General features: G+C 45.5%; 1 protein-coding gene across 4 annotated transcripts in view; it reads left to right on the forward strand.

The window, feature by feature from the left end:
* Positions 1-13312, forward strand: part of Trappc12 (trafficking protein particle complex subunit 12) — a 61546-nt gene that overhangs the window by 1430 nt on the left and 46804 nt on the right. For all 4 annotated transcript variants that reach the window (XM_034514278.2, XM_076942045.1, XM_076942046.1 and 1 more), the window contains exon 2: positions 1111-2348. In XM_034514278.2, the coding sequence (XP_034370169.1) occupies positions 1116-2348 (1233 nt within the window). In that variant the 5' untranslated portion in view covers positions 1111-1115. The remainder of the gene's footprint in view (positions 1-1110; positions 2349-13312) is intronic.

Raw genomic sequence — 13312 nt, forward strand, 5'->3', positions numbered from 1 at the left:
GGCCAGATATCTGTTTAAGAGGCAAATGGATGAACCAACTGCCACACACCTGCAGTGCTGTTGTTATTCACCTGTCAAAAGGAAGGAAAGCCCATTCATGCTACAGCATGGGCGTTCTGCACAGTAGAGAATGAACTACGGAGGCTCTGCTTTCCAGTTCAGATGAGTGGGCATTTAGGAAGCAAGGCAAGCAAATAGCACATAGTAGACTGAAGCAGCAACCAGTAGACAGCAAAACCTCATGCAGTCAGGCCTCACAATAGCCAACTACAGCAGCCTGATTGAAAGAGGGAGCACATTGGTGCTCACAACATCCCCCAGAGTCTCCTGGGGAAGCAGCAGTCGTGCTGGAGTTCTGAGTGGAGGGTCCTGAGCAGAGCAGTCTCCGTGGATAAGCTTCACAACTGTCTGTTCCCAGTGGTTACCTTCTAGCTGTTCTCAAGAGCTTGTTTGTACTCTCAAGATATGTTGCTGTTCTCGGTACCCAGATAAGAGCCTTTGGAGGACACTATGAGGTAGACGTGGTTTGGCCTGAAATGAGGGTGGGGCTGAATCCCAGCTTCACAGTAAGAGCAGACAGCACTTGTTTACTGATACACTATATATTGCAGTGGACCAAGGATGTCATGATGAATGCTTTATGATTCCACTTACTTGAGGTCCCCAGGAAATAGAAAAGATGGGAAATAGGATAGTGGTTGTCTACGTATGAGAACAGGGCGTTATTAAATGGGTATATGTTTTGCAATATGACTAACATTCTGGAGGTCAATTGGACAATAATGAGAACGTACTAAACATTGCTGAGCTGAGCACTTAAAAATGGCAGCTAGTAAATTTTATGTGATTTTTTTTTTATCCTAATAAAAAATAAGTAAACTAGAAAAAGAGAAGCTTCTAATTTTGCGCCATTTGGATGTGGAACTGTTAAACGTTTGTTCCATTGCTCGACAAGATAAAAGTAGCACAGCCTACGTCTCAGAACTGCAGAGGTGGTGAGTTCAAGTCCACCCAGGTTACATGGGATCCTCTCTCAGAAAAGAGAAGCAAGTTATTTACCAACACTTGAAATAAAACAGTGGTGTGATTCGTTACTGTCTCTATTTTTAGACAACATGGAAACAGCTAAAGATGGTGAGCAGAGCTCAAGTGAGACGTCTCCTCCAGCCCTGGCGGGTCCTGAAAACACCCTGGAGCCTGTGTCTGGGGAGGTGGAGAGCCAGCCGTTGTACCACGAGGAGACCATAGATCTTGGTGGAGATGAGTTTGCATCTGAAGAGAACGAGCCCACATCTGAAAGTTCTCACAACTTGGGAGATAAGCTTAATGAGCACATGATGGAGAGCGTGCTCATCTCCGACTCTCCTAACAACAGTGAGGGTGACGTGGGCGACCTCGGCTGTCTACAGGATGTTGGGGAGCCCCCCAGAGCTGCCACTGATCACAGATTGCCCGGTAGCCCAGACAAAGAAGTGGTGGACACTCTGAGTAATGGCAGTGAAACTGACGGAGACGATACTCCCAGAGACATCTCAGACATGACGCCTGATAGCAGAGCCTCTCTGAAAGAAGACTCAACACAGGAAGATGTGACGGGCATGCCTGCACTGGAGAATGCTGGCACGGAGGAAGTGGGGCCTAAGGACAGCCTCGCGCCCCCAGAAGAGCAGACCTCAGAAGTGTCCTCCAGTCAGTCCTCCTCTAAAGACGAGCCCTTGCCCGTCTGCACCATCTTCAGCCAGGCCGCCTCCACTCCCTCCCAGACACACCTGTTTCTACAGGATGGTTTCGAGTCCCAGATGGTGAAATCTCCCAGTTTCAGTAGCACCAGTGAGACGTCAGCCAAGACCCCTCCTCCAATGGTCCAGCCCAGTCCCAGCCTGAGTACCTTTTTTGGAGATACAATGAGCTCTAATTCCTTGGCCTCTGACTTCTTTGATTCCTTCACAACGTCTACTTTCATTTCAGTCAGTAATCCCAACGCAGGTTCCCCAGTTCCAGAAAAGCTGTCTTCACTCGCTGCCCCTGTAGGAGAAAAGTCACCAGATTCCACCAGCCCATCTTACTCTACAAGGATGGAGAGATCAGAATCAGGTGTTTCTCGGGCCCCTCTGGATGTTCCTGAATCTCCAAAGCCATTCTCACAGATCCAGGCTGTGTTTGCTGGGAGTGATGACCCCTTCGCCACAGCCCTGAGCATGAGTGAGATGGACCGGAGGAATGACGCATGGCTTCCCAGTCAGGCGACCAGAGAAGTCCTGATGTCAGTAGCAACCCAGCAATATGGCACTGTATTCATAGACAAGGAGAACCTCACTATGCCTGGCCTCAAGTTTGACAACATTCAGGTAAGATGAGGAGTGTTTCTTTGTCCATAACTCACTTCATGCAATCTCTTTCTAGAAATGTGTATAACAGAGAGACCTGTATTATATTAAGTCTGGCTTTCCTAGTTACTAGGCCTGACAGCAGCTATAATTGCAGCCTCCTAAGCAAAATGTTCTTAATGTGCTTCTTAGGCATGTGGGCCCTGCCTACTTCTTACTTCCTGTAGCAGCGAGCTGGCCTTCAGCGCTTTCCAGTCTCTGTTGTTTGCCCTGTTCTTTTCCTCTAACCTGATGGAATGCATCGGATGGCAGGGCAGGAGGCCTTAACCTAATTGTTCCCCAGAGAGAGTGCCTTTAGGAACTTGAGGAAGGGGTTTACTCTAGTTGTCAAACGCACTGGAAGGTTAGAGAATGCTAAGTGTCTGCAGGTGCTGGGGAGTGTTACACAGTGAAAGAGCATCTTCTCCAGGTGTAGGCCATGCTGGGGAGTGTTACACAGTGAAAGAGCATCTTCTCCAGGTGTAGGCCATTAAGGAACATGACCCAGGCCAGACCTGGTGGTTTAATCCCAGCACTCAGGAGACAGAGGCAGGAGGATCTCTGTGATTTTGAGGCCAGCCTGGTCTACAGAGGGAGCTCCAGGACAGCCAGGACTAAACAGAGAAACCCTGTCTCAAAACATGATTGATCAGGGTTACCCTCAGTGAGGTCAAATCTGGAAGCTCTGTGATCTGTCCTCCTCATCCTGGCTTCAGTTACTCAGGTCCTTTCCTGAAGCCACCATGAAGTAGTAGGGCATTCATTGGCCAGCTGGCTTTAGGAGCACCCACAGCACGTAGAGCCTCTGCCCCGAGTCAACTATGATGCTGTTGTTTTCTTTCTGCCTCCTCGAAGTTAACCTGTCTTCCTCACTTGTACCTTATGGGAAGTGGAGTTCAAACTAACACCCACGCCCCAGAGCGGCACACGGGTGCTGGCTCTTCACCTGCTCAGTTTCTCGTCAGTCAGTTCTACATTATACTGAAAAACCTTTGTGTTCCTGGAGTAGAAAAGAAAATGGATTGCACTTCACTTGGAAGAGAAGTGCTGTAGAGTATTTTTGCCGAAGGCTTGAGATGGTTTGACAAAAGATTCTTTCTGTCGGCTTTTCATGCAAACCAGGTTTTTACGATCATCAGTGCAAGATGCAGCTCTACCTCAAAGGGAATAGAAGAAAAGATAGTTTATTCAAAGCCAGTGTAAGTGGCCATGGCCTGGGAATGTGGACTTAAGTCACCTTGAATAACTTGTTCCAACATGGAAGCACTTGTATATGTACCTTTGTAGTCACAGAACAAAAGGAAGTCATGAATCAAGCCACTTAGCAGATACATGTGTGGGGGACATCAGGTAGGCTGTTGCAGCAAAGTAGGAAGGAGGGGGCGTCTCGACATAGGTCTCCGAGGATGTGTGATAACATGCTTAGCTGTTGGCTTGCTGGAGCCTGTCTTGGCCCAAGCAAAATGTTGAGGCCCGGGCCGCCCCAAGTTTGCCTGCTACTGTATCCCGGCCCAAGCTGTTGCTCCAGTCCAAGGGTCGGGGTTCAGCAAGAGCGAGAGAGTGAGGGCAGACTCAAAGAATGGAGACCAGACAGAGTATGATTCAATCCCATCTGTTTTTCAGTCTCTCTTCCTGGTCTAAGTCCCAAGTCTTGAGTTCCTAGTTCCTAGTTCCTAGTGCCTCCAAGTTCCAAGTTACTTCTTCCAAGTTCCAAGTGCCTAATGTCTAATTCCTACTCCAAGTTGTACTCTCTGAAGTGTCTCCTAAAAGTGTCTCCTTAATGTCTGATTCTCTCTAGAGCCAAGTGTCTTCTACCTAATGTCTAATGTGTCTGATTCTGATCTGTTCTGTCTCTGCCTTTTATTTGTCTCACTTCTAAGCCACACCTTTTGGTCACACCTTTAATCATGTCCTTAGGTCTTGTCTCTAAATCTGATCTCTACACTTCTAAGTCACACACCTTTAATCTCACACACCTTTAATCTCAAGGTATCTAAACCAAGATTATCGGAGTGTGCTCAGCTGTTGCAGGCTATTGTAATCCAAGTCTCATGTTGGTATATGGCTCAAGATGGCTGCAAAGCTGATAGCCGCTTTCTGCTAAAAGTCGGCCCCCAACAGGAGCCTAGTGGTCTGTTAGGTCCTCCAATAACTGGAGTGGGGACTTTCCCTGACTTTCTTTCCTGCCTAGGAATCCTGTTCTCCTAACTGGGCTGTCCTGTCTGGCCTCAGTGGGACAGGATGTACCTAGTCCTGTAGTGACTAGAGGTGCCAGTGTGGGTTGGTACCCAGAGGGGACCTCTACCTTCGCAAAGGTGAAGGGGCGGGGAGGGGGGGGAGAAGGGGCTATGTGAGGGAGTACTGAGAGGAGGAGGGGCTGCAATCAGGATGTAAAGTGAATAAATAAATTATTTTTTTTTTTTTTTTTTTTTTTTTTTGGTTTTGGTTTTTTCAAGACAGGGTTTCTCTGTGTAGCCCTGGCTGTCCTGGAACTCACTCTGTAGACCAGGCTGGCTTCGAACTCAGAAATCCACCTGCCTCTGCCTCCCAAGTGCTGGGATTAAAGGTGTGCGCCACCACCACCTGGCAAAATAAATTAATTAATGAAAACAAAGAGAATGCATTCTAAGATGTGGCTGGGTATGCTTTTAATCCCAGCACTTGGGAAGCAGAGGCAGGCAGACTGCTGAGTTCGAGGCCAGCCTGGTCTACAAAATGGGTTCCAGGACAGCCATGGCATTCCCTGTTGTGCGCCCTCCCCCCGCCCCCTACAAAAAGCTTTCTAGAGCTGGAAAGATAGCTCAGTGGTTAAGAGCACTGGTTAAAAGGACCTGGGTTCAATTCCCAGAACCCACATGGTAGTTTACAACTCTCTGTAACTCCAGTTCTAGGGGATCTAACAACCTTTTCTGGCCTCCTCATGCACACATGTGGTGCACAGACATACATGCAGGCAAAACACTCATAGACATAAAAAAATAATATTTTGGAAAAAAATTAATGTTTTTTTTTTTCTTTGACTATCTGTGTTTATTGTATTGCTTGTTCCTTGACTATTTGCATCTATTGTATTGCTAGACCCTCAACCTAGAACTGACCTTAATACATGCATGTAATCAAAATGATATAAAAGCATAAAGGAAGAGGGGGTAGAGGATAGGGAGGGGAAATGGGACAAGAGGATGACATCTGTATTGTAAATAAATAAAATATCCAATAGACAAGAAAAGAAAAAATTAAATTATAAAAAGATGTATTCTGGGGCTGGAGAGATGGCTCAGTGCTTGCCGCTCTTGCAGAGCACTAGTTTGGTTTCCAGCACTGACATCGGGCTGTAACTCCAGCTCCAACGGAGCCAGTACACTCTTACAGCTTCTGAAGGCATTGTACTAAGGTGTACATAGCCCCAGATAGACACACAGAGAGAGAGAGAGAGAGAGAGAGAGAGAGAGAGAGAGAGAGAGACCACTAAAAATAAGTCTTTATGAAAGAGTGCATTTCAGTGGTGTTAGCTGAGAGTCAGTAGATTAGGACAGACCCAGAGCAGGATAATGGATGACTGAATAAACTGAAGAGTCTATATGTGGGTCTGTAACTCCCCAGGTTTCTGCAGTCAAGAAGTTCTAATCAGTCCCAGTCTTGCAGAGCCATCAGTGTAGATGTGGATTTCCTCTGTGAAGGTCTGTGTACAAGATGCCAATCAGATGTTCTCCCTCTGACACTGCTGTGGGTAGAGAATCCTTTGTTCTAAATCAGCTCCATAAATACTTACATTGAGGTTTGTTCTCCGAGAGGCTTATCTTAGTATCTAATTAAAGGTCTTGCTTTTATGGGATAATATTTTTTTCACTTGTTTATTCAGCAGCTCTGGTGGCAATCAAATTAAGTTAGAGAAGCCTTAGAGGTGTGTTTGGAAAGCTGTATTCAGCTGTAGTAGCATCCCGAAAGGACATGCACATTTTCATCCACATGCTTGTGCCGGATGCTAGTGCTGGATCTTAGTTACGGTTGCTATTGCTGTGACAAAAAAAAAAACAAAAAAAACAAAAAAAAAAAAAACAAACAACAAAAAAAAAAACCCACCAAAACCAACTTGGGGAGGAAAGGATTTATTTCTGTCACAGTTTCATGTAACATTAATCATCAAAAGCAATGAGGACAGAAACTCAAGCAGGGCGGGAACCTGGAGGCAGGAGCTGATGCAGAGGCCAGGGAGGGGTACATCTTTCTGGCTTGCTCTCCATGGCTTGCTCCACATGGCTTACTCAGCCCGCTTTCTTAGAAAGCCCAGGATCACCAGCCCCAGAATGGCATCAACCACAGTGGTCTGGGCCCTCTACCGTCTATCACTAAGGAAATGCCCTACAGGTTTGCCTGCAGCCCCATCTTATGGAAACATTTTTTTAACTGAGACTCCTCCCCTGTTGGTGACTCTAGCCTGTGTCAAGTTCACATAAAGCTTGCCCACATAGATGGCATCCATTCGTCTTCATCATGTGTAGTAGGCATACAGTGTCAGATTTTTCACTGTGACATTTCCATATACAGATACCATGTCCTTTGCTCATATTAACCTCCTGTCACATTCCTTTGTCCTCTCTGTCACTGGCCAGCTTCTTTCCTCCAGAATGCATTCTGTTTCCCATGGTGTGTGTGTGGGGGGGGGAGTCTGTGACGTGTGGTATGTGGTGTGTGTGTGTGTGTTAATCTAAGCTCCACATATAAAAAAGTACATAAGATACGTGTCTTTCTCTTTCCCCTTTTACTGTACTGTAGGACCACCTTGGGTCCTTTCTTCCCCCAATAGAGTCCCCTTTCTTCTTTCACATCGTATATTTTTTAACGTAGAATCCTCACTGGATAGGAACCATGTAATAATTTGTCTTCAGGTTCTGCTTTATTTCATTTAAAATAGTCTCCACTGGGATATATTTCCCTGCAAATGATGACTTTGTTCTTCTTTCTGGCTGCATAAAATTTCATTGTGTGTCTAGGCCATCTTGTCTTTATCCGCTCATCTGTTGATGGCATCTAGACTGGTTCTGCATTTTGACTGTTGTAGGCTTAATGCTGCAGTACACGTGGATGGTCAGGTTCCTCTGTGCTGGGCTGCAGTACACGTGGATGGTCAGGTTCCTCTGTGCTGGGCTGCAGTGCATGTGGACGGTCAGGTACCTCTATGCTGGGCTGCAGTGCACGTGGACGGTCAGATACCTCTATGCTGGGCTGCAGTGCACGTGGATGATCAGGTACCTCCGTGCTGGGCTGACTTCATGTGCTTCACTTCCTTTGAGGGTAAACCTAGAATGCCATAGCTGGATTATGTGGTGGTTTTGTTTGCTCTGTTCGTTTTTGAGACAGTTTTTCTACATAACCCAGGTTGCCCTTGAACTTACTTGTGGTCCACCTGCCATAGCCTCCTGAGTGTGCAATCAATGCTGAGCCACCACACCTACCTCATAATAGTTCTTCTTTCACAGACTCTTAAGGATTTCCTATAATGTCTGCACTCGCTGACATTCTCAGGGCTCTCACCGAGGTTCTGAGGCTCTGTCTTACGTTGTGCTGTGTATATCTACCATAAAGATGACAAATTGTGTTTCCGATCCATGTCTGAGCTGAAGAACTAGAAGTTGCCTCTAATCATCTGGAAAATGGAAATCACAGAGAATGTCACCTCATTCCTGTTAGGATAGCTGTTAACAAAAAGACAGTTGATAGCAGTAATCCCAGCAAATGTGAATTAGTAAGCCATTATGGAAAGCAGCATGGAGATGTGTCAAGACATTAAAACTGGAATTACCACACGATCCAACTAAAATCAAGTCAGCATCTTAGGAAAAGCCAAACTCCCGTGTTCAGTCTAGCCTTGTTCATAACAGAGCCATACAGTCAGCCTGAGTATTCATTTCGGGTGCAGAGATGAATGTGCTTGACTTTCTTTGAGGGTCAACCTGGAATGGCATAGATGGATTGCATGGTAGTTTTGATTGTTGTATTTGTTTTTGAAACAGTTTTGCTACATTTGGTACACGCAGCTGATGGTTATCTAGTCTTTGAAGAACATAATAGTAAATGAAATAACTCAAGCAAAGAAACACAGATACCACATATTCTTTCTTATAGAATTAAAAACAAACAAACAAAAAACAAACACAGCCGGGCGGTGGCGGTGCACGCCTTTAATCCCAGCACTTGGGAGGCAGAGGCAGACGGATTTCTGAGTTCAAGGCCAGCCTGGTCTACAGAATGAGTTCCAGGACAGCCAGGGCTACACAGAGAAACCCTGTCTCAAAAAAACAAAACAAAACAAACAAAAAACCCCAAAACAAAAAAACCTGAACTCATGGCCAAGAGAGAGTACAGTAGAAATTTGTGGGAACCACATTTGAGGTGGGCTGGGTGTGTAAGATCTAACGGGCAGTATGATGGCCCAGTTAGAGTACTCTATAGTTAACTTAGAATTTATGAGAACAGGTTCTAAATAACACACACACACCACCACCAGACTGTAGCTGTCGGTTGTGGTGGTATTTGATTAATTTGTGTTATTCAGTACATCCTATTCAAATATTAAATCAGCATGTTAAATACTCTGAATACACATACATTTTTGTGTCAGTTAAATATCCTTTTGAGGACAGATGAAGCCCGGTGTAGTTAGTGCACACCTGTATCCTTGTATTTGCAAAGTGGAAGCAAGAGGATTAGGAGTTCAGGGTCAACCTAAGTACCAAGGTTAAAGTCAAACTAGGTATGCTGACTAGTTTTGTGTCAGCTTTACAGGAGCTGTAGTCATCTGAAAGGAAGGAACCCCAACTGAGAAAATGCCTCCATGAGATATTGCTATAGAACATGTCTTAATAGTGATGATGGTACCATCCCTGGGCTGGTAGTCCTGGGCTGAGCAAGCCAGTAAGCAGCACTCCTCCATGGCTTCTGCATCAGCTCCTGCCTCCAGGTTCCAGTCCTGTTTGAGTTCCTGTCCAGGCTTTCTTCAGTGATGAACAGTGATATGGAAGTGTAAGCCAAATCTTTTCCTCCCCTCGTTGCTTTTGGTCATGGTGTTTTATTGCAGCAATAGTAATCCTAAGACATTAGGCTATATAAGACCTTGTCTCAAAAAAAACATAACATACATACGTACTTACTTACATACATACATACATACATACATACATACAATGTTTTATTCTTACTCACATTCCTTTTTTGTTGTTGTTGTTTTTCGAGACAGGGTTTCTCTGTGTAGCTCTGGCTGTCCTGGAACTCACTCTGTAGACCAGGCTGGCCTTGAACTCAGAAATCCACCTGCCTCTGCCTACCAAGTGCTGGGATTAAAGGTGTGCGCCACCACTGCCCGGCTCCCACATTCCTTTTAAAAGTAGAATTAGAGAAGTGACTGGAGAAGTGGCTCTGTGGTTAAAAGTGTGTTTTGCTCTTGCCAAGGACCCAAGTTTTGTTCCTAGCACCAGGTCAGGTGGCTCACAACCTCCTATAACTCCAGCTCCAGGGCGTGATATCCTCCTCTGGCCTCTGCAGGACTGCACTTGTGGCTTTCACACACAGAGAGACACGGGAATAAAACAAAGCTAGAAATCAAATAAGCAAACGGCTTAATTTTAGCATCTGGTAAAAAAAAAAAAAGAAGGAGGAGGAGGAGGAGAAGAAGGAAGAAAAGGAAGAAGGAAGAAGAAGAAAAAGAAGCAGCAGCAGCAGCAGCAGCAGCAGTAGTAGTATTATCCGGGGACACACAAAACTTCTGTGAGGATCTCAGAAACTACCTGGTGCTGATGCATGTATATTGGACGACCCTTGCATTGAAGGGGCTGTTTCAGGTACTTACTCTGCCATTAGCATATGTGACCCAGAGATATCCATGGAATGGCAAAACTTTAGTGAACCCTCAAGTTGGAATTTCTGCTGAGCTACACTAACCCAGCCCAGACCCAAGTGACAGTGGCTGGATTGGATAGGAGTTTGTGTCGCTATAGTGGAAGGTCAACTGAATGTGCCCAGGGCTGTGGGGTGGCAAGCCACCCCAACAAACGCATATCCATCTGTCAGGACTTCCCAGCATCAGGCAAGGGGAAGTAGGGCACTTGAGCATCCCTTCCACAGGTCTGTCATTAGACAGCGAAGCATGCGTGCCCTTCCCTTTGTCCATTGGCCCAGGATTCAGCCACTTGACCACAGCAGCCTGTAGATCAGGGTTAGTTAGGCAAGGGTAAGGTATTGTATCCCTAGAAGGTAAAAACAGAGATTTATGGATAGTTAAGTCTCTTCTGCCATGGCTTCCCCTGGCACAAAGAGTCTCAGCTTCTCACATTGGTAGCAGCTGTTGTTTCTGAACTACTGCAGGCTATGGCTGCACCTGCCAAGTATGTCCAGCATGCAGATTCATGTACCCCGGGGCTGCACCTGCAGGTGTCCAGCATAGCGTAAAGTAGGTTCTAGATCTACCCTGTGTTGAATTAATAGAAGCTGTAGTCAGGGTTCAGACCACGGAAACTAATCATGCAGCCGATGTTGTGTGTCCATGTGTATGTGTCATACACACTCACATTCCTATCAGTAATAGGAATGTTAAAGGGGAGGTGTGTTAAGTGCAGCTAATTCTAGCATGAGGGAAGCTGAAGTGGAAGACTAGGAGTTCAAGGCCAGACATTTGTGCAGAGTCCTAGGTATGGATGTGTGCCGTTGTTTTCCTTAGTCTGAATATGGAAAATGTGGTGGATTCTGTAATAAGTAGCGGAGCAGGCTTCCAAAATGGACATGTCAGTTTACATTGACCCCAGCACTGTGTGGTTGTTCTAGTAAATTTGGGGACATGGTGTTGTGCCTGTTGTTGCCTTACTTTGCTGTCCTGGTGGCTATGTCATGCTGTTTCCTTGGAAATTGAATCTGCATTCTTTAGTCACTTTCAATATCAAACACCTTTTGCTATGTATGCTACTTTTAAGATCTTTTTTTTTTTCCTTATATTTATTTACTTATTCATTGAGTGGAGGCACATATGGAAATCAATAGACAGCTTGCTGAAGACATTTCTCTGCTCCCACCATGTGAGCCCTGGGGACCAAACCCAGGTCATCAGGCTTGGCACCATCCTCACCCACTGCCGTCTCTGCCAGCCCTCAGATAACAATTTATGAAGTTGTCTGTTTAAATATTTTCTTTGTTTTTAAGCTTTGAATATCTGTCTTACTGCCTGGCTTTTAAAAAGCTCTTTAACTCTGTTAATGGAAGTGAGTAATATCTATAGCAAATATTTTCCCTATTCTGGCCTTGCTAGTAGATAGTCTTATAATTTCTGTTGAAGCCAAAACCTCATTTTTTTTTTTATCATAGGCCTATTAGTCTGTCTCTATTCTCCTAGCTGTTGTTAGTTGAAAACTTATTACATCTTCATTTCAAAAGGCACAGGGACACCTTGTCCTCTGTAGCTTGTGTGTGCTTCTTCCCAGGATGCTCTTAAGATTTAACCACTCTGGGATGAAAAGATGGCTTGGTCGTTAAGAGCACTTGATATTCTTCTGAGGACTCAGATTCAATTCCCAGCACCTACATGGCAGCTCACAGCCATCCATAACTCCAGTTCCAGGGGACTTGACACCTCCTTTTGACCTCTTCAGGTTTCAGCCATATACATGTACCCATGCAGGCAAATCACTCATGCATACAAAATAAATACATCTGAAAAGGAGAAATATAAAAATTTCATCAGTCCTGGGGCTAGGCTAGAGAGATGGTTGAACAATCAAGACTGCTTGCTGCTTTTTCAGAGGACTCAAGTTCTGATCCCAGCACTCTGACCTTGGAGAACTACTCACACCCTTGGGAGAAGGGTGTGACGTGCTCCCATCCTTCCCCCATAACTCCCATCCTGGGCTGCAGTGGACCTGAGGTTCACATCCCAGCCCATTGCAGCAGCACAGCTTCCTCTCCTCTTTCTAGTGGCCATGAAGAGTGTAAAGTAAACACCTCCATCATCTTTCTTGCCATCTTCACCTTCAGTTTAGGAATACAGCAGACACAAGCTGTGTCCTAAGATGTGTGGTGACAGCTTCGGGCTGTCTTAAATGAGACATTGATTAGTCAACTATACCTTTCTACCCAAAAGAGTCTGCTGTCAGAACTAATCCTTTTTTAATTTTTACATTATTTATTAGATTGTGCAGTGTGTATATGTGCATGCGTGCGTGTGTGCGTGTACATGTTCTGCAGAGCATATGCAGAGGTCAGAGACAGCTTGATAAAGTTGGTTCTCCCCTCCACCTTTGCCTGGATTCCCAGGACTGAGTTCAGCTTGTGTGGTATGAGGGAAGCACTGTTATCTGCTGAGCCATCTTTACAGAAACTAAACTTTTAAGGAAAAGAATTTTAAGGATAAAATATATTTACAGTGTGATCTCATTAGTGGAGAATGTCACTGGGATGCAGGAGATTCAGATCTGAGTTTGCTTTTTGCCCCCACCAGCTCTCTGCCCCCACTGCTCCAGGAATCCTCTGCACTTGGCACAGGTTGGACTTTTATAGTTCGTAGGATCACACAGTTTAGCCCTTCTTCACTTGCTCTTTAAACGTTGCTTGTAGATCACTCGGCGGCTCTCGTGCCTGTGCTAGTTGGAGTATTTTAACCTTATTCTCCAAAAGCAGAAATTACAAATGTGCTGCTAGTAAACATTTGCCCCAGTGTAGTAGGATACACGGCCTGACCCACTTAAGCACCAGGCCCATCCACCACACACAGAGCCAGAAACAGTGCAGAGAGCAAGCAGATGGCCTGCTGAGGTAGGCAGCCTACCTCTCTAGCTGTCTGAAGAACAGTGTCAGCAGGACTGGAGGCACCATCTCCAGCAAACAGGTTTGGGTTCTCCTGCAGCCAATGCAGCACGGTGCTCTGCACTGTCACAGCTTCTTGGTCTGAGCATAGTGAATATTTG

The sequence above is a fragment of the Arvicanthis niloticus genome, chromosome 11 (assembly GCF_011762505.2).
Source record: "Arvicanthis niloticus isolate mArvNil1 chromosome 11, mArvNil1.pat.X, whole genome shotgun sequence".
In the NCBI taxonomy this organism is placed as follows: domain Eukaryota; kingdom Metazoa; phylum Chordata; class Mammalia; order Rodentia; family Muridae; genus Arvicanthis; species Arvicanthis niloticus.